This window comes from Trichogramma pretiosum, unplaced genomic scaffold, assembly GCF_000599845.2.
Source record: "Trichogramma pretiosum strain Unisexual culture from Peru unplaced genomic scaffold, Tpre_2.0 scaffold37, whole genome shotgun sequence".
Classification (NCBI taxonomy): Eukaryota; Metazoa; Arthropoda; class Insecta; order Hymenoptera; family Trichogrammatidae; genus Trichogramma; species Trichogramma pretiosum.
In genome coordinates, this window is record NW_019641622.1 from 985,915 (window position 1) to 1,000,087 (window position 14,173).

At 45.2% G+C, this 14,173-nt stretch overlaps 1 protein-coding gene across 12 annotated transcripts in view; it reads right to left on the minus strand.

Annotated features, from left to right (window-relative positions):
• Positions 1-14,173, minus strand: part of LOC106649641 — a 30,667-nt gene extending 16,494 nt beyond the window's left edge. For all 12 annotated transcript variants that reach the window (XM_014367144.2, XM_014367142.2, XM_014367152.2 and 9 more), the window contains exons 1-3: positions 13,688-14,173; positions 7,466-7,879; positions 3-191 (exon numbers count right to left, since the gene is read on the minus strand). In XM_014367144.2, coding sequence (XP_014222630.1) covers positions 3-191; positions 7,466-7,879; positions 13,688-13,719 — 635 coding nt within the window. In that variant the 5' untranslated portion in view covers positions 13,720-14,173. The remainder of the gene's footprint in view (positions 1-2; positions 192-7,465; positions 7,880-13,687) is intronic.

The window sequence follows — 14,173 nt, forward strand, 5'->3', positions numbered from 1 at the left end:
ACCGACTTCCTAGTTCCCATACAGACTGCCTATTGGGTGACTTATTATTCTTCTTTAAGGTTACTTTGTTGTCTGTCTGACCCTCAGTATTGTTCAATGAATTTGATGCAGCCAGAAAACGTGGTTTACGAGCAGCTACTTTCCCTCGACTCTGAGAAAAGACTTCTCTGCCGCCAGCTATCTCGATTATTCTGCAACACATGCATCGAAGCAGTATATCAATAAAAAATGCTAAATGCTCAAATGCTCAAAAAGTCAATTTATTGTCATATTTTGCTTTCACTACCAGCAGTCACTCTCTCAGCTGTGCTGGCCTGCCTGCACAGAACAATTGGAGTATTGTGTGCTGCAGGTGTGTCAAGTACATACACTCAAGAAGAAGAAGAAGAAGAAGAGTAAGATGAGATAATCAGCTATATAACATTCAAGTGTAATGTATCCTTAAACAAAAGCAGATTCCAAGCAACTGACATCATAGACGCACATGTATTCGCGGTGTTATATATAGTCGAATGCATATGCATGACATCACGAAAACAAACGCATACACGGCAGATACACAACACGCATGACATAGTTTATATACCTTTCTCTTCTCTACACACTATAACGACTGTATCGTGTCGCGCACTGTACAGTGTATACTAATACTGTATAGCGTCTGCACACATCACCAGATGTTATGAGCGAATAACCTTTAAAAATGAATTGTCAGTTGTCATCCACACGTACAGACAACACTGTCGGCCACGCACACAAGCAAGGAGAATCGCGCGTAAAATTGGTATATATCAACAATTTCGCCCGCAGAAAGCTCGTGTAAGGCTGCGACGAATTCGGTGCACGCACGTTGTAATAATGCAGTGCATAAATAAACAAGTGGGTGGTAGAAAAACATTAAAATAAACACGAGGATAAGTTTAAAGAATCGAGTACATACGATCATGAAGAACACAACCAGCGACTGTATCGAAGACACGCACGCAGTGTTTGTATACAAAAAAATTAAAAAACTAGCCTTTGTACAATGTGTACGCGCAAAAAGGTTAGGTTATGCTCCGACTCAAGGCGTGTTCGAAACTCGCAGCCTTTGAAATCTTATACCCTCTCGAATGCCAGGAAATGAGGAAAATTTAATTAGCCCAGATATAGTTTGTCCCACTTGAAATTAATTAAGAATAAGAAACTGTCTATCGATTAAATCAGTTCAATAAATTCTAATGAAATTTAAGGACAGCCGAGTGCAACATTCATTATGCTATCGTACGAATCGATGCTCCGCAGACGAATATTTGCATTGCACCATTTAAAATTATAATTATCGATATTTTGCTTGGAAAACGCCAATAGCTTACATGCGGCGTTTTCAAATATTAATGAAGGACTTATATAATAAGGCTTTCGAGTTCCTCGGGTACTTTTTTTACGTCGAAGTTACTAAAAAAATGTTATAAATCTGGTTTGTGGGCTTTTTACGAAAGGAAAAGTCATAACTGATTAAACTAAATCTTATAAGGAAAGACATTATAATAGTCGGTGTAGTTGACAATTAAAAGATGTCTCGATTTGGCCGTATCGTGTTCGGCACTAAAGTTTAAAAAGTATCGTAGCCACTAATTTGGCTAAACGCGGATAATGTTTGAACTGTAGTGGAAACGTCGACGATGACAACAACAACAAAAAACTCGGAAAATATTTTGACAGGATTCATTAGCTCTTGGAAACTCATAAAAAATAAAGTTTGACTGCGCAATCATCCATCTAGACATCGCGATCATGGCCATTCGCGTAACTATATAGAGAGGCAATGAAAAGACGGAAAACTTTTTCGAACATAAAGATTGTTGACAAAGTGTCGCGAGTGTACGACAATAGGATGGTACAGCCGCGCACGCTTATCTCTTGCATAAAATGCAAAAAAAGGCGTCTTCGTGAGCACGACGTAAAGTCATTCGACTTTCGGTCGTACGATGGCGTTGGGCGGTGGATGTAAAATGTCACGTTGCGACGATACGTCGCGGCACAGATCGATGCGTCTTTTTTTCTGTGCAGCGGCATTCCCCGTGACCCATGGCTTTTATTGTGCACACGTGTGTGTATAAATATTTTCGCATAAAAACGCGATTATAAAAAACTCTTCCGGAGATTCAGTGCTGCTGTATGTGGGTGGGTGTGCAGGTAAGCGCGAAAAAGATAGGCACATGCACGTGTGCGGCGCGCGTATTATAACTGCTTTGCGCGCCCGTAAATGCTTAAGTTATGTCTCTTGCATGTTGTGTACAACGCATACGTACTACACTACAGGGGAGAGGAACATATGCGGAGGTGGCGAGCATTAAAAGAAGAAAAAAAAAAGCAAGGGCGTCCCGAGAGCAGCGACTAAAGGCCGCCGCGCAGACAACGCGTATTATTTACTCGCTATAATAATACGGCGCGCACCGAGGTGTATTATAACTGCGGCCGAGAGAGAGAGAGAAAAAGGGTATACAGAGAGTGTGTGTGTACAGCATTACTTTCTCGCGCGCGCACATATTACGCGTAAAGAGAAGATACGACGATGCATTAAGTGAAACGAGTCAATGCTTGGGATTACGCACTCCCCCACCCACCCCCGCGCTACCCCCGAGAGAGAGGAAACAAGAAGTAAGTGCGCTCGCGTGAGTGTGTAAACGGTCTCTCGGCCCCGTATTCCGTTGCTGTTGTTGTTGTAACGAGTACAGCAAAAAAAAGTAAATGCATTCTCACTGTTTTGTACAGACGAGCGAGAGAAAAAAACAAGGCGAAATCACGCGTGTAATGCAACAGCAGCAGCTCGTTCTCTCGTATCGGAGAGCAACGCGCGCGTATCATTTCATCGTCGAGGAGCGAGCAAAAAAAAAAAGCAAACGGAGTTTATAATGTAACGCGCGCGCCAACGTATATAGAGACGTTTTGAAAGAGATTCCGTTATGGGCGCGCCATGGAACAAAAAAAAAAGAGAGAAGAAAAAAAAACAACAAGGTGAACGACTCTATGTGACGAGGGCCATGCCGCCGCTGCTGCGCGTACTATACCATGCTGCACACTTTGATACGGTTATACTACACGCATAAAAGCTCATTATAATTCATATTACAATTTCGTTGTTTTAAGCTTAAAAAATACAGAGTAAGAGAGAGGGAGAGAAAAAAAGAGCACAGCTGAGATGTACATGGCTCTATATTCGCGGCTGAGATTTTGTTTTTTCATCGCGTGTATATATCTATACGAACAAGAGTGTCTGCTGAGTCGTAAACAAAAGCTCGGCTATTTATACAAGAAGTGCAGAGTGAGTGAGAGAGAGAATCAAAATGGCGCGCGCACAGAGTAGCGGCGACGGCGGCGGCAGTGCGTGTATGTGTTTTTAACGAAATTTAGGTCGGCGCGGTAAAACTTCCCCATTGACACCGGTGCAGACGTATACACCAGCAGCAAGACTAGAGCTACTCTATACTATCCTATTTGCACACTCACACACAAACAGACATAGCACACACGCATTTGGCGTAATAGGCAGCTGCCGGGGCTTTTATAACTCACTCGGCACAATAGCTCACACAGGCTCGCTCCGAGCGCAAGAGAGAGAAAATATAATACGTTTTTCTTTTCTACCCATACACACTCGCACGTTATACGGCATACATTACTAAATGTAAACGAGACGACGACGAAGACGACGAACAAGCTAATAAACGCGCAAATTCGAAAGCTATCCTACACTCGCGCCCAGTAAAAGCTCATGCTGCTGTGCAAGTTTTAATAAAGTTCTTAGTCGATAATATCCCCCCACTAGCAGCAAGCTGTAGAGAAAGAGACACGGAGCAAGAGAGAGACCGAGAGAGAGTTTATTATAACGCCCAAAAAAGAAGGGACATTGGGGGGTAGGGGTGGCCCGACACAGCGGCTTATGCAAATTTTCCTCTTTTCTCTCGCTCTCTCGTGCACTTTGCACGAATAACGCGCGAGAAAGCGCGCACAGCTCGGAAATACGCGAAAAATTTGCTTAAATCTACAAAAGTCAAGCGTGTTTAGCCGACTCCTAGAGTGTCCCTCTTTTCTCTCTCTATGTGTGTGTGTGTGTGTGTGTGTGTTTACGTGGACAGGAGCTGTATAAATGTGTATGTAAAGCTCGCCCATTGTCACGAGCGCGCGTGGGGCAAACTTCACAATGTCCTCTCCTACTCCTCCGGGCCGTGTGTTATCTTTTGGATAATATGACTTTAATCTGCCTCCGAGAGCACCGCGTAATTCCGGTTCGCAGTAGTAGTAGTAGCAGTAGTCTAACCCGCTCTCCCCGGACTTTTTAAAAGCTCGGTCTATTGAAAGATTGTTTTTACTACTATATAATGTGTGTGTGTGTGTGTATGTGTGTTTGCTCCATTCGTTCGAAATCACGTTTTAATGAGGGTGAATGAATAAATTGTATTAGCTTTCTATAAGGCCGTAGTGCTCTAAGCGATTATCGATGATTTAAAATCTTCAAGTGTATCATATGTTCAAACGAGCGTAAAAAGAAACGAAAACAAAAACTGTATAAGAGATACATTCTCGAGTTTTCCCAAACGACGTAGTCGATGATGATAAAAAAAAAGTGGGACATCCGCCTCACTACACTCAACCCTCTCTCTCTACCTACCACCACCCTCCCTCTCTTTTCAAACAATCCATTATTATATGTATGCATAGCGAGCTCAAAGGGGCCAAGTTTATCCGTTGTTGTTCTCTCTCTCGCTCTCGGTTGGTGTATATAAAAGCAGAGCCGCCCGCTCGCAGCCGTCGCTGCTGCTGCACTCCGAGTCCATTATATATTCAGCATTGGCAGGAGCGCAGGCAAGCGGGCGGGCGAGAGAGAGAGAGAGAGAGAGAGAAAGAGGCTGTATGGCATTTTTGCGTATATATAATCGACCATCTGTTACAGCTCTTCGATGCTCCAACGAGCGGTGGGTGGGCACGCGCGCGCGCGCGGACATTAATGCAGCTCGAGATTTAATTCACTGAAAATTTAGCCCTTTTTGCTGCTGCTGCTGCTGCTGCCACTGCGCGTATACGCGAGCCATAAAGCTATTTACGAGAAACGAGCTTGCGCGGCGCGCGTTGCGGGCCTTTTCTTGCCGCGTGCGCGCAAGGCAACCGAGTGTTGCCAAGAGTTTGGAATTTTCTCCTTCCTTCCTCTCTATCTCTCTCTTCTCTCTTCTCTCTCGCTCAATCTCTTCGAAAATTGAACGTTACACAAAGCATATAAAAAGTGCAATATCGCCTCATGATCTTTAGTTAAATATCCGTGAAAGCAATGAAATTCTTTCTTTTCCTCTTTTTCCCCCTTTTTTGTTCCTCTCTCTCTCTCTCTCTCTCTCTCTCTCTCTCTCTCTTTTCTCTCTGACGACCCTAAACTTTTTTTATTTCCACGGCTGTACGCGTGCAGGTAGGTAGAGGTTTATCCCTGACTTGCGCTCGCGTGTTTATAGAGGAAAATAAAAGTATATATCGAATTTAATAAAAACTTCAATTTGAGCCCGGTTACACAAAAAAGTTGCTTGTTGGATCCACTAGCACCGCGAAGGGTTCCACAACGTATACCTGTATATACCCTCAGAAGGCTAAGGAGTAAGAAAATCATTATTTTCGAATCTTCAATTTTTCGCGAGCTTCGCGACGCTACAGGCGAGGGAATGAAATAAGAAAACAAAAAGAACGACACGTAAAACAATTTCACTATATATTTAAATATGAAAACTCGCGAACGAGGGAATATAAACTCCTGCACTGTATAGAGCCTGTATTATAGCGAGCAATGTATATAAGTATTTCGGGAACACATAATATCATACATTTTCAACAAAGGGAGTTGGCCCTTTTATGCACATATATTCTGTATCCCATATCAAGTCTTTCTTCTCTCGTTCGTTATCGTCGTCGTCGTCGTCGTCGTCAACGAAATCGACAGAGTGTAAAGAGGTAAAGTGCAGGTACAATCGTGGTTTAGGTATAAAGCTCGCTACAGCAGCAGCAGCAGCGCTCGACCGCCACCGCCGCCGCTGTCGTCGCAAGCCTTTGATCCCACGGATGAATGGCCGATGAAGCAATTTTTCTTTTCTCTCTCTCTTTCTCTCTCTCTCTCGTACATCTCTCATTCAACCATGTACAGAGCTATCTCCTCGTCGTCGTCGTGGTAGCATGCCCACTTCGTTCCATCTATATATTCATAGAGAAGACATCTCGATCTTTTGTGCTTTTCGGGCGACGACGAGAGCGCGAGCGTACACGAGCCGAAGATAAAGCTGTAAAGTGCCTCCTCTTTTTTCTCTCTAGCGCCCTCTCATTTTCTCTCGCTCTCTTTCGTTTTGTCACTTGCGGTTTTTACGATCGTCATTTTTCCTTTTATTCTCATTTTCATCTTTCTCGCGTTTTTTGCCGCTGCTCTCTAGCTCGAGTGAGTGCGACGACGTGATTCGTAAATTTTCTCTATTATCGTTGCCACCGCCGCTGCCGCACCTCGCTCGCACCTAATGCTTGCTTTACATATAGATGAAGGCTACATAATGTAGGAGCCAATGTTAAACGCGTCGTCGCGCGAACTAGCTAGAGAGAGAGAGAGAGAGCTGCGGAGCGCAAGCTTCGTGTTTACCAACACCGAGAGAGAAAGATGGAAAGAGCTATAGCGAGAGAGTAGAGAGTGTATACGAGGCTTACGTAAACATTATGATTATGCCCGCGCAAACACGTGAATAATATACAGGACTGCATTGATATAAACATTGCATGTATGATTATTTTTAATTAAGTTAATTCAGATATGAATTCACACTGCGCGCAGCTCCGCGGAGCGCACTTTTCTCTTTCTATCTCTCTCCTGGCTCTTACTGTCGCCCACAGCGATATGCAATTCCACGTGTACACCGTATATACTGGTATATATTTTATCATCGTATATAACAATATATACGGCCAACGAGTGCGCGGGTTCGCGTCATTATAATGCGTTTATTATACACGCTTGGACACGCTATTTACCAACATTTTCGGCCGGGCAGGGGGCTAAATTAAATTGTTTCGTCGAATAATTGTAATAATAACTATGTTTATATATGTACGCATGGAAACTAAGAGAGCCACCGCCACGCTACTGCCAACGACAATTGCACGCTGCTTCCCTCTCTCTCTCTCTCTCGTGCGGCGCTAGCAGCTTGACGAATATTTTCAATTAAATTTCTCAGCCATGGTGAATTTGAATGCGCTCGTTCGCGCACACGCACATAGGCACGGACAAATCCGTATAATACAAATATAATACAAGTCCGCGCTGGTCGTTAAAATATACAAACGTTGTATATGTATGAGCTTTGCGATATACCATGCAGCACGCGCATAGAGATATTCGTTCTATATGTACGCAACTCGTGTACGCCGCTGCCGCTGCAATATTGTACACGTAATGCGTATATAATACCTTGAGTCCCTGAGCTTGTAGCTGCGATCGCCCTTGGACGACGTGAGTATGTAGACGGGACTCTCCTCGGCGCCGCTGTCGTCCATTTGGGACGACTGCGCCTGAGCCACGTCCTCGCTACGGCCCGAAGCCGACGACGAGCTCGAGGACGTCGTCGTCGTCGTTGCGGTCACAGCAACCGCGTTGCTGGCGATATGCTGCTGCAGCTGCTGCTTCGATACGTTATCCGTCAGCGGGGACGTCAGCGTTGAGGTCAACGTATTATTGGACGTCGCCGTCATCGCCGTCGTAGCTGCTGCTGTTGCCGCTGCTGTCGTCGTCGTCGTCGTCAGTGCGTCGAGGCCGAAGCTCGATTGACGTCTCGACGCCAGTGTGCTCGACTTTTTGCGGCCATTCGTGCGCTTTCTGTTGCACCTGAAAATCACGATAGTATGTCGCTTTAATGATAAAATATATATATATATAACGAAATTAATTTTATTGGAAGTTTTCTGATATATATATATATAATCGCTTCAATGGAGCGTATAAGTCGACGCGCGCCGGTGAAAAGCGCAGAAAATTGCGTCGTATTGCTTGCTTGCGTTGGAAAGAGGAGAAAAAAAAATTATCGAGTGAAAATGACTTTTAGCTCGCGCGTTGACGCCTGCCTATAATACGTATTTCAACTCTATATATTACGGCTGTTGTGCGCTCGTTATGTGCGCGATAATAGCGCCTCGCGTCACATTTATACCGTCGTTGCGCGACGCATCGACGAAAACGAATAAATGTCTCGCGCGCGTCGCGAGAGAGCGAGAGAAACGCGAAACATGCCATTTAGCGGGTGTACATTTTGCTCTCTATCTCTCTCTCGCTCTATAGAGCTTCGGAATTCAACATTATTACCGGCGAATGTTCATGTGCTTTTGCGCTGTAATCGTCATTTTGTAAATACGTGTATAATTGCTCGAACTTTGCTACGTGTATATATGAGGCTTGCGCTTCATATAGGTACTTTGCCGTGCGTGCGAATTTTAGAAAAAGAAAAAATTAATTACAACGTTAACATTGCGTATATATATCGGAGCCATACAAGCACGCACGTATACGCGCATGCGGATGTTTTATTGGCGCGTATATAATCGCCCTTTTTGGAAAAAAAAACAGACGATCTCGCGCCGCTCTCGTTTCAGGTAAAAGTCAAACGGTTTTTTTTATCCAAACTGGCACAGCAAAGAGCGCAAAAAAGAAAATGTGTTTTTGCAATAAACCAGGTTGCAGAGATGGATGGAAATAAAACAAAAATATCCCGAAATAAAGGATTGTCGCGCGCTCCGTTTCGAATATAATCTCGTGAAAAACGCTGGCTTGCTCGCGAGCATCCCTTTAATCGTCGTACGAGAGCTCTTTCGCGCTTTTGCCGCTCGAACGCGGCGCGCGGCGGGCGCGTTTCTTTCTCCCCGCGTGCGGGATACGCGTGCATCAACGGCGACGACGTCGACGATGTAATGCACGTCGACGCGCGAATATGCTGCTCCAGATTACATTGCGCGTGTCCGTATGTATAATGTACGAACAGGTACGCCCGTACGCGCTGTAACGCGAAACGCGCAGGAGGAAAACTCGACCTACTTTTAAACGAAGTTTGAGATTTTTTCAACGGGTTTTATGTTATGTACGTATACGCGGCGCGACGCGACACTCGCAAGATGTACGCGCTCGCGAGTGGTAAAAAGCGAGAAAATGGAAATTGTAAAGCAAAAACAATGAGAGCAGAAAGAAAAAAAAAGTCGAAGCTCTAGAAGGCTTGTTATTGGAGTATATCATATGGGACGACGCTCGGCTTTTCCGAGAGTGGCCGTGCTGTGTGTATACGGGTATAGATAGGATATGTGTAATACACATCCAAATAGATGGAAAGAGCTTTGAAATTCAAATTAAATCGTGTGGTATTGTCGAGGGTCGCGCGCGAGAGAGCTTGCAAGCTCCGCATTGAATACCTACATCTGGGTATACGGCTATGTATTATATATAAACGAGAAGATCGATGCACACCTTTGGACTGTGCGAGGCAGCAGGCAAGCTCTCTACCCGTAGTGTGTGCGGCGGCGGCGGAGGACAATGGCCTCTGGCAACCTAGAGAGAGATAGAGAGAGAGAGTTTCACAGCACAAAAGAGACGTCGCACGCGATTTCTCTTCAACAGCGCGACTCCTCTCTCTCTCTATATATATATATATCTAAACACTCGCACACATAGAGCCCCTGGCCTCTCTGCCTATTCGTGTGTACGTGTATTTTCACCGCGTGAATAGCCAAATTTCCGATCGTTTCGAGGATATTTTACTGCGCCATCGTGCGCGAGAGCTTTTATTATCATACGCGCGCGCGCGCACACACACACACACGTATCCATCGTGCATATTGGCCAACCCGGAAGAAAATCGATCGATTTTCGAGAATAGTCTTTTTTCTTTCGCTCCTTTTTTCCCTGATAATATCGCGTTCGTTATCCGCGAAAGTACGCGCAATAACGCGACACTTTTAATTTAAAATTTTTGCTCGGCCTACATATATACGCATGTGTGCGAAGGTACATCCGTTATAGGTATTTAAGCGGTGGCGATCTAGCGACATTGATATTGGCCGAACGAGAGCGAAAAAAAAGAGCGCGCAAGGATACTTCGAGCGTTATAAAATACAAGAGAGGCAAATATGTACACAAAAACGATGTGTTTCCTTTTATAAAGCCTTTCGCACATACACACGCGCCCACACACACACACACACACAAACAAGTGTAGTAGTGCATGTTTACGTCCGCGCACAAGTGTATACACGCGTGCATGATTGAAGAGGTGCGCAGAATGTCCGTGTGTGTGTGTGTGTGTGTGCAGTATAACATACTATGTATAGGCCGCTCATGGCTTGGTGCTACCTGGGTATTGCACACGATTTTTTTCCATACGTTGTGCACAGCAGCATTTCTGGTCAACGAGAGAAAGAGAGATATATGACTTCGGCTTTTCGGCGTAATATTGCATTGCATCGATATAGCGCGTTTCATTTTTTTTTTATTTTTGATCTATTTTTTTTTATTTCTTGTTATTTCAACTGAATTAAATCTAAAAAAATGCGCTGTATAGCGTTACATCGATTTTATTCCTTTTTTTACTTGATAGATAAATAATACATCTCTCTCTTTTCTCGCTTCAAAGCTGTACGAGGATATAAAAAAATATTGCCACAAACGAGCTCTCTCTCTCTCTCTATGCTGCGCGTGCTCGACTTTGAGCTTTTCTTTTACGAAAATAATATATAATAAATTATCATAAATCCACACAGAAAGCGAGAGAGAACTGCAAAGGGATGATTTTGCCTCTCGACTTTATTTCTTCGTTTCGCATGAGCCACGACATAGCGTACGTATAGTGTAGTGTAGGTACAGTGCAGCAGCAGCGGCAGCACGGCGTGGCACGAGAGAGATAGAAAGAGAGCGAGAGATGCGCCCTGTTAAAATGTAACCGTGAGAATTTTCACGTCGCCAGTTCGAGCTTTAGTTATATATATAGTAGGTAGGTAGGTAGGTAGGTAGGTAGGTAGTAGTAGTAGTTGTAGTATACGTGCACACGAAAGAAGAGTCGAGATGTAGCCTCGAGCGCACACGGAAAATCCCTTTTCGAGCTTAAATGTACATGTATATATATACACCGTATATAGATATATGGAGGCGTGCGGATGGGCGCACTACACATACATGCACACTGCACACGCGGAGCGGAAACGTGGCAAAAGTGAAATGACGTAGTCGTCTAGGGTAAATAATCCGGAAAAAAGTCACGCTGCTGCCGTTGCTGCTGCTGGATCAACCTGTGAGCCCGACGCATGCGCCAACTACACGAAGAGCACGGAGAGCACGGCGGCAGGAAGATCATTTTGATATCCATAAAAGGGAAGAAAAAAAATAGAGTCGAAGAGAAGAGCTCGAACGCGCCTGGATACGATTTATATAGTTATATATGTATGCGTAATATAAACTCGAGCGATAAATAGTTCGAGTTGGTCGACAAAAAAAAAAAAAAAAAAAAAAANGGTCGAAAAAAAAAAAAAAAAAAAAGAAGAAAAATTTGTGAAGTGCAAAAAACGGGGGAGGCCTAGCTAGAGAGAGAGAGAGATTTATACGTCGAAGATCGCGGTCGTTCGGCGGCAGGGGGTGGTGGCGCAGGGAGGAGAAGCGAAAAATGATGTTTCTCGCCGTGCGCATTCGGAAAATGCCGATGAATGATTGATCGTTGATGCAAACACGCGTGCACCCCCGCAATGTACAGTAGATAGGTATATATAGAGATATGCATTATGGAGCTGTGGTATACTGCTCACGCATCATAGATACCTATATATAACTCGGCGGCGAGAGAGAGAGAGACAGACAGAGAGAAAACGATTATTCATTCAGCAGTTAGTTGTAAATTATTTACTCTCTGGCCGCGGTGAGCAATAGACTTTCCTCCGGGCTGTATATATACGGCTCTACTCTACTGCTATGTATGTGTATGTGTGTGCACCTGGCGGCTACGTGATATATACACTCGAACGCGAGCAAACGCATATCATTGGGTTTAAAGGGCAGAGCTAGAGAGAGAAATTGACTTTGAAAATTTAATGCCATCATTTGGAGTGTACATATACTGGCGCGCGCGCGCTATAAGCCAGAAAGTGCAGCAGCGTATACCTAGCTATCTTTTACAGCGCAAAATTCGCGCGCCAGTATACATATATACGATTGCAGACTAGATACTATTTTATAGCTATAATATTATATATATACCTGGCTGGATCATAGTTGCGGAACTATTATATAGATACGGTGCGTCAATCAACACCGATTCTGGGCGTCAAATTCGATTGGTTCGCGATCGCGCGCATCGTGCGAAGATGAGCAGCCGTGCGCAAAGTTTATAATTAATATCGCGTGTAATCGAGAAAGCGAGCGAAAGATGCGTTGGGGGGTACGACGAGTTTGACAATATTACATAATTTAATTAATTTAGCGCGAATCAGCGCATCGCTCACAGTTGACGCGCATATGCGTTTCGCACTGATTTTCTCTGCTCTCGGAGGCGAATGGCTGCTGCTTCTGACTACAACTGTCCAGCGGGGATGGTGGCCGCTCGATCACTCACGTTACTCATTTATATCTCTCTCTCTCTCTCTCTCTCTCTCTCTCTCTCTCTCGCTCTGCCACTAGCCGATATATGCTAATTTGCTCGAGCTCCGTGTTACTTTCTCTTCCGATGGCGCGCGCGTATTGTACAATATTATATACATACGTGCGTGTGTGCGGGTGCGACGTGCACACTAGGTACTGTCAGGCAGCCGCTCATCACCGGCGCTATACTCTAACGGTCCTATATACAACGCGTCGAGCTGTTCTATTAGACGCTCGCACGCGCGCAACCTCGGTTGTAAGTTACATGCGAGCCGATATTAAATTATATGGGTGTTATGTGTAAGTGTGCCGCGTGCGTGTGTGTGTGTGTGTGTGTGTGTGAGACATGCAGCGGCACTGCTCCGATGCGAATATAATTGATGCTGTCGCTATACGTATAGTATAGCCGGCCCTGTAGCCTTATTATTCGACGTCGGCGACGACGTCATGCCCGCGTCATTTAATTTAACTTTATCGTTGGCGCGAGAGCTGCGAGCTCGCCCTGATTTTTTAATTTTCTAATTTCGTTCTTCCGAAAATAAATCAAAGATGTGCAGTGTAGCTCCCAGTCGATCGATGAGCTCTCGAGCGATGTCGAAGGAGTTTTGCTTATAATTATGATGTACACACCAACATATGCTGGCGTATTATATAAGATACGTATGTGTGTGCACACGAGATCGTGCGGTTTCCGCATATAACATAGGGCGCACACTACGCGGCGTGCGAGAGAGAGAGAGAGAGAGAAAGAGAGGGTGGAGTAGAGTAGAGTAGAGTAATAAAGGGTAGCCGTGCGGAACATATGCGCGTGGACAAGGCCACCGTATAGCAGCAGTGGGAGAGTTTAGCATGTTGCCCGCCTCACAGCAGCAGCAGAGATAGAGACATTTAAAATGCTAGTGTATGCGCGTTTTTAATTGACTATATTATGCTCGTGTGCCGTAGGACGCGGCGAGGGCTCGCAGCACTACTCTACGTTAGCATACGAATTATATCATTATATATATATATATTGTATACGTAATAACAAACCTCTCGGAGGTGTCTCGCTCGAGGTCAATCATATTTTCGTGCTGGTCCGTGACGACGGCTGCTGCTCTGCTAGCCTGCGAGCCGCTGCCGGGCAACAGCTCCAGATTGGCGTTGAGCGCGTCCGCTGCCGCTGCTGCCACTGCTTCTTGATGCTGCTTGATCTGCTGCTGTAGCTCCACTTTGACGATATTGTTGCTGTTATCAAGCTCGGAGCGTCTGCGGTGACGATCGACGAGCCGATGGTACAATTGATGATCATGCGTCTTCGTCGTCGTCTTGAATTTCTTCGCTAAACTCTTTCTGCGCTGCTGGCCGACCACCGCCAGGCCCGGCAGTACGCTGTTGTCGCTGCCGGAGCTGCTCGAGCTCGAGCTGGAGCTGCTCGAGTCCTCGTCGTCGTCGACGTCGCTCGTCTGGGCGATCCTCGACGGTGGGACGATTTTTCCTCCACCTCCTCCTCCTCCTCCTCCTCCTCCGCCGCCGCTG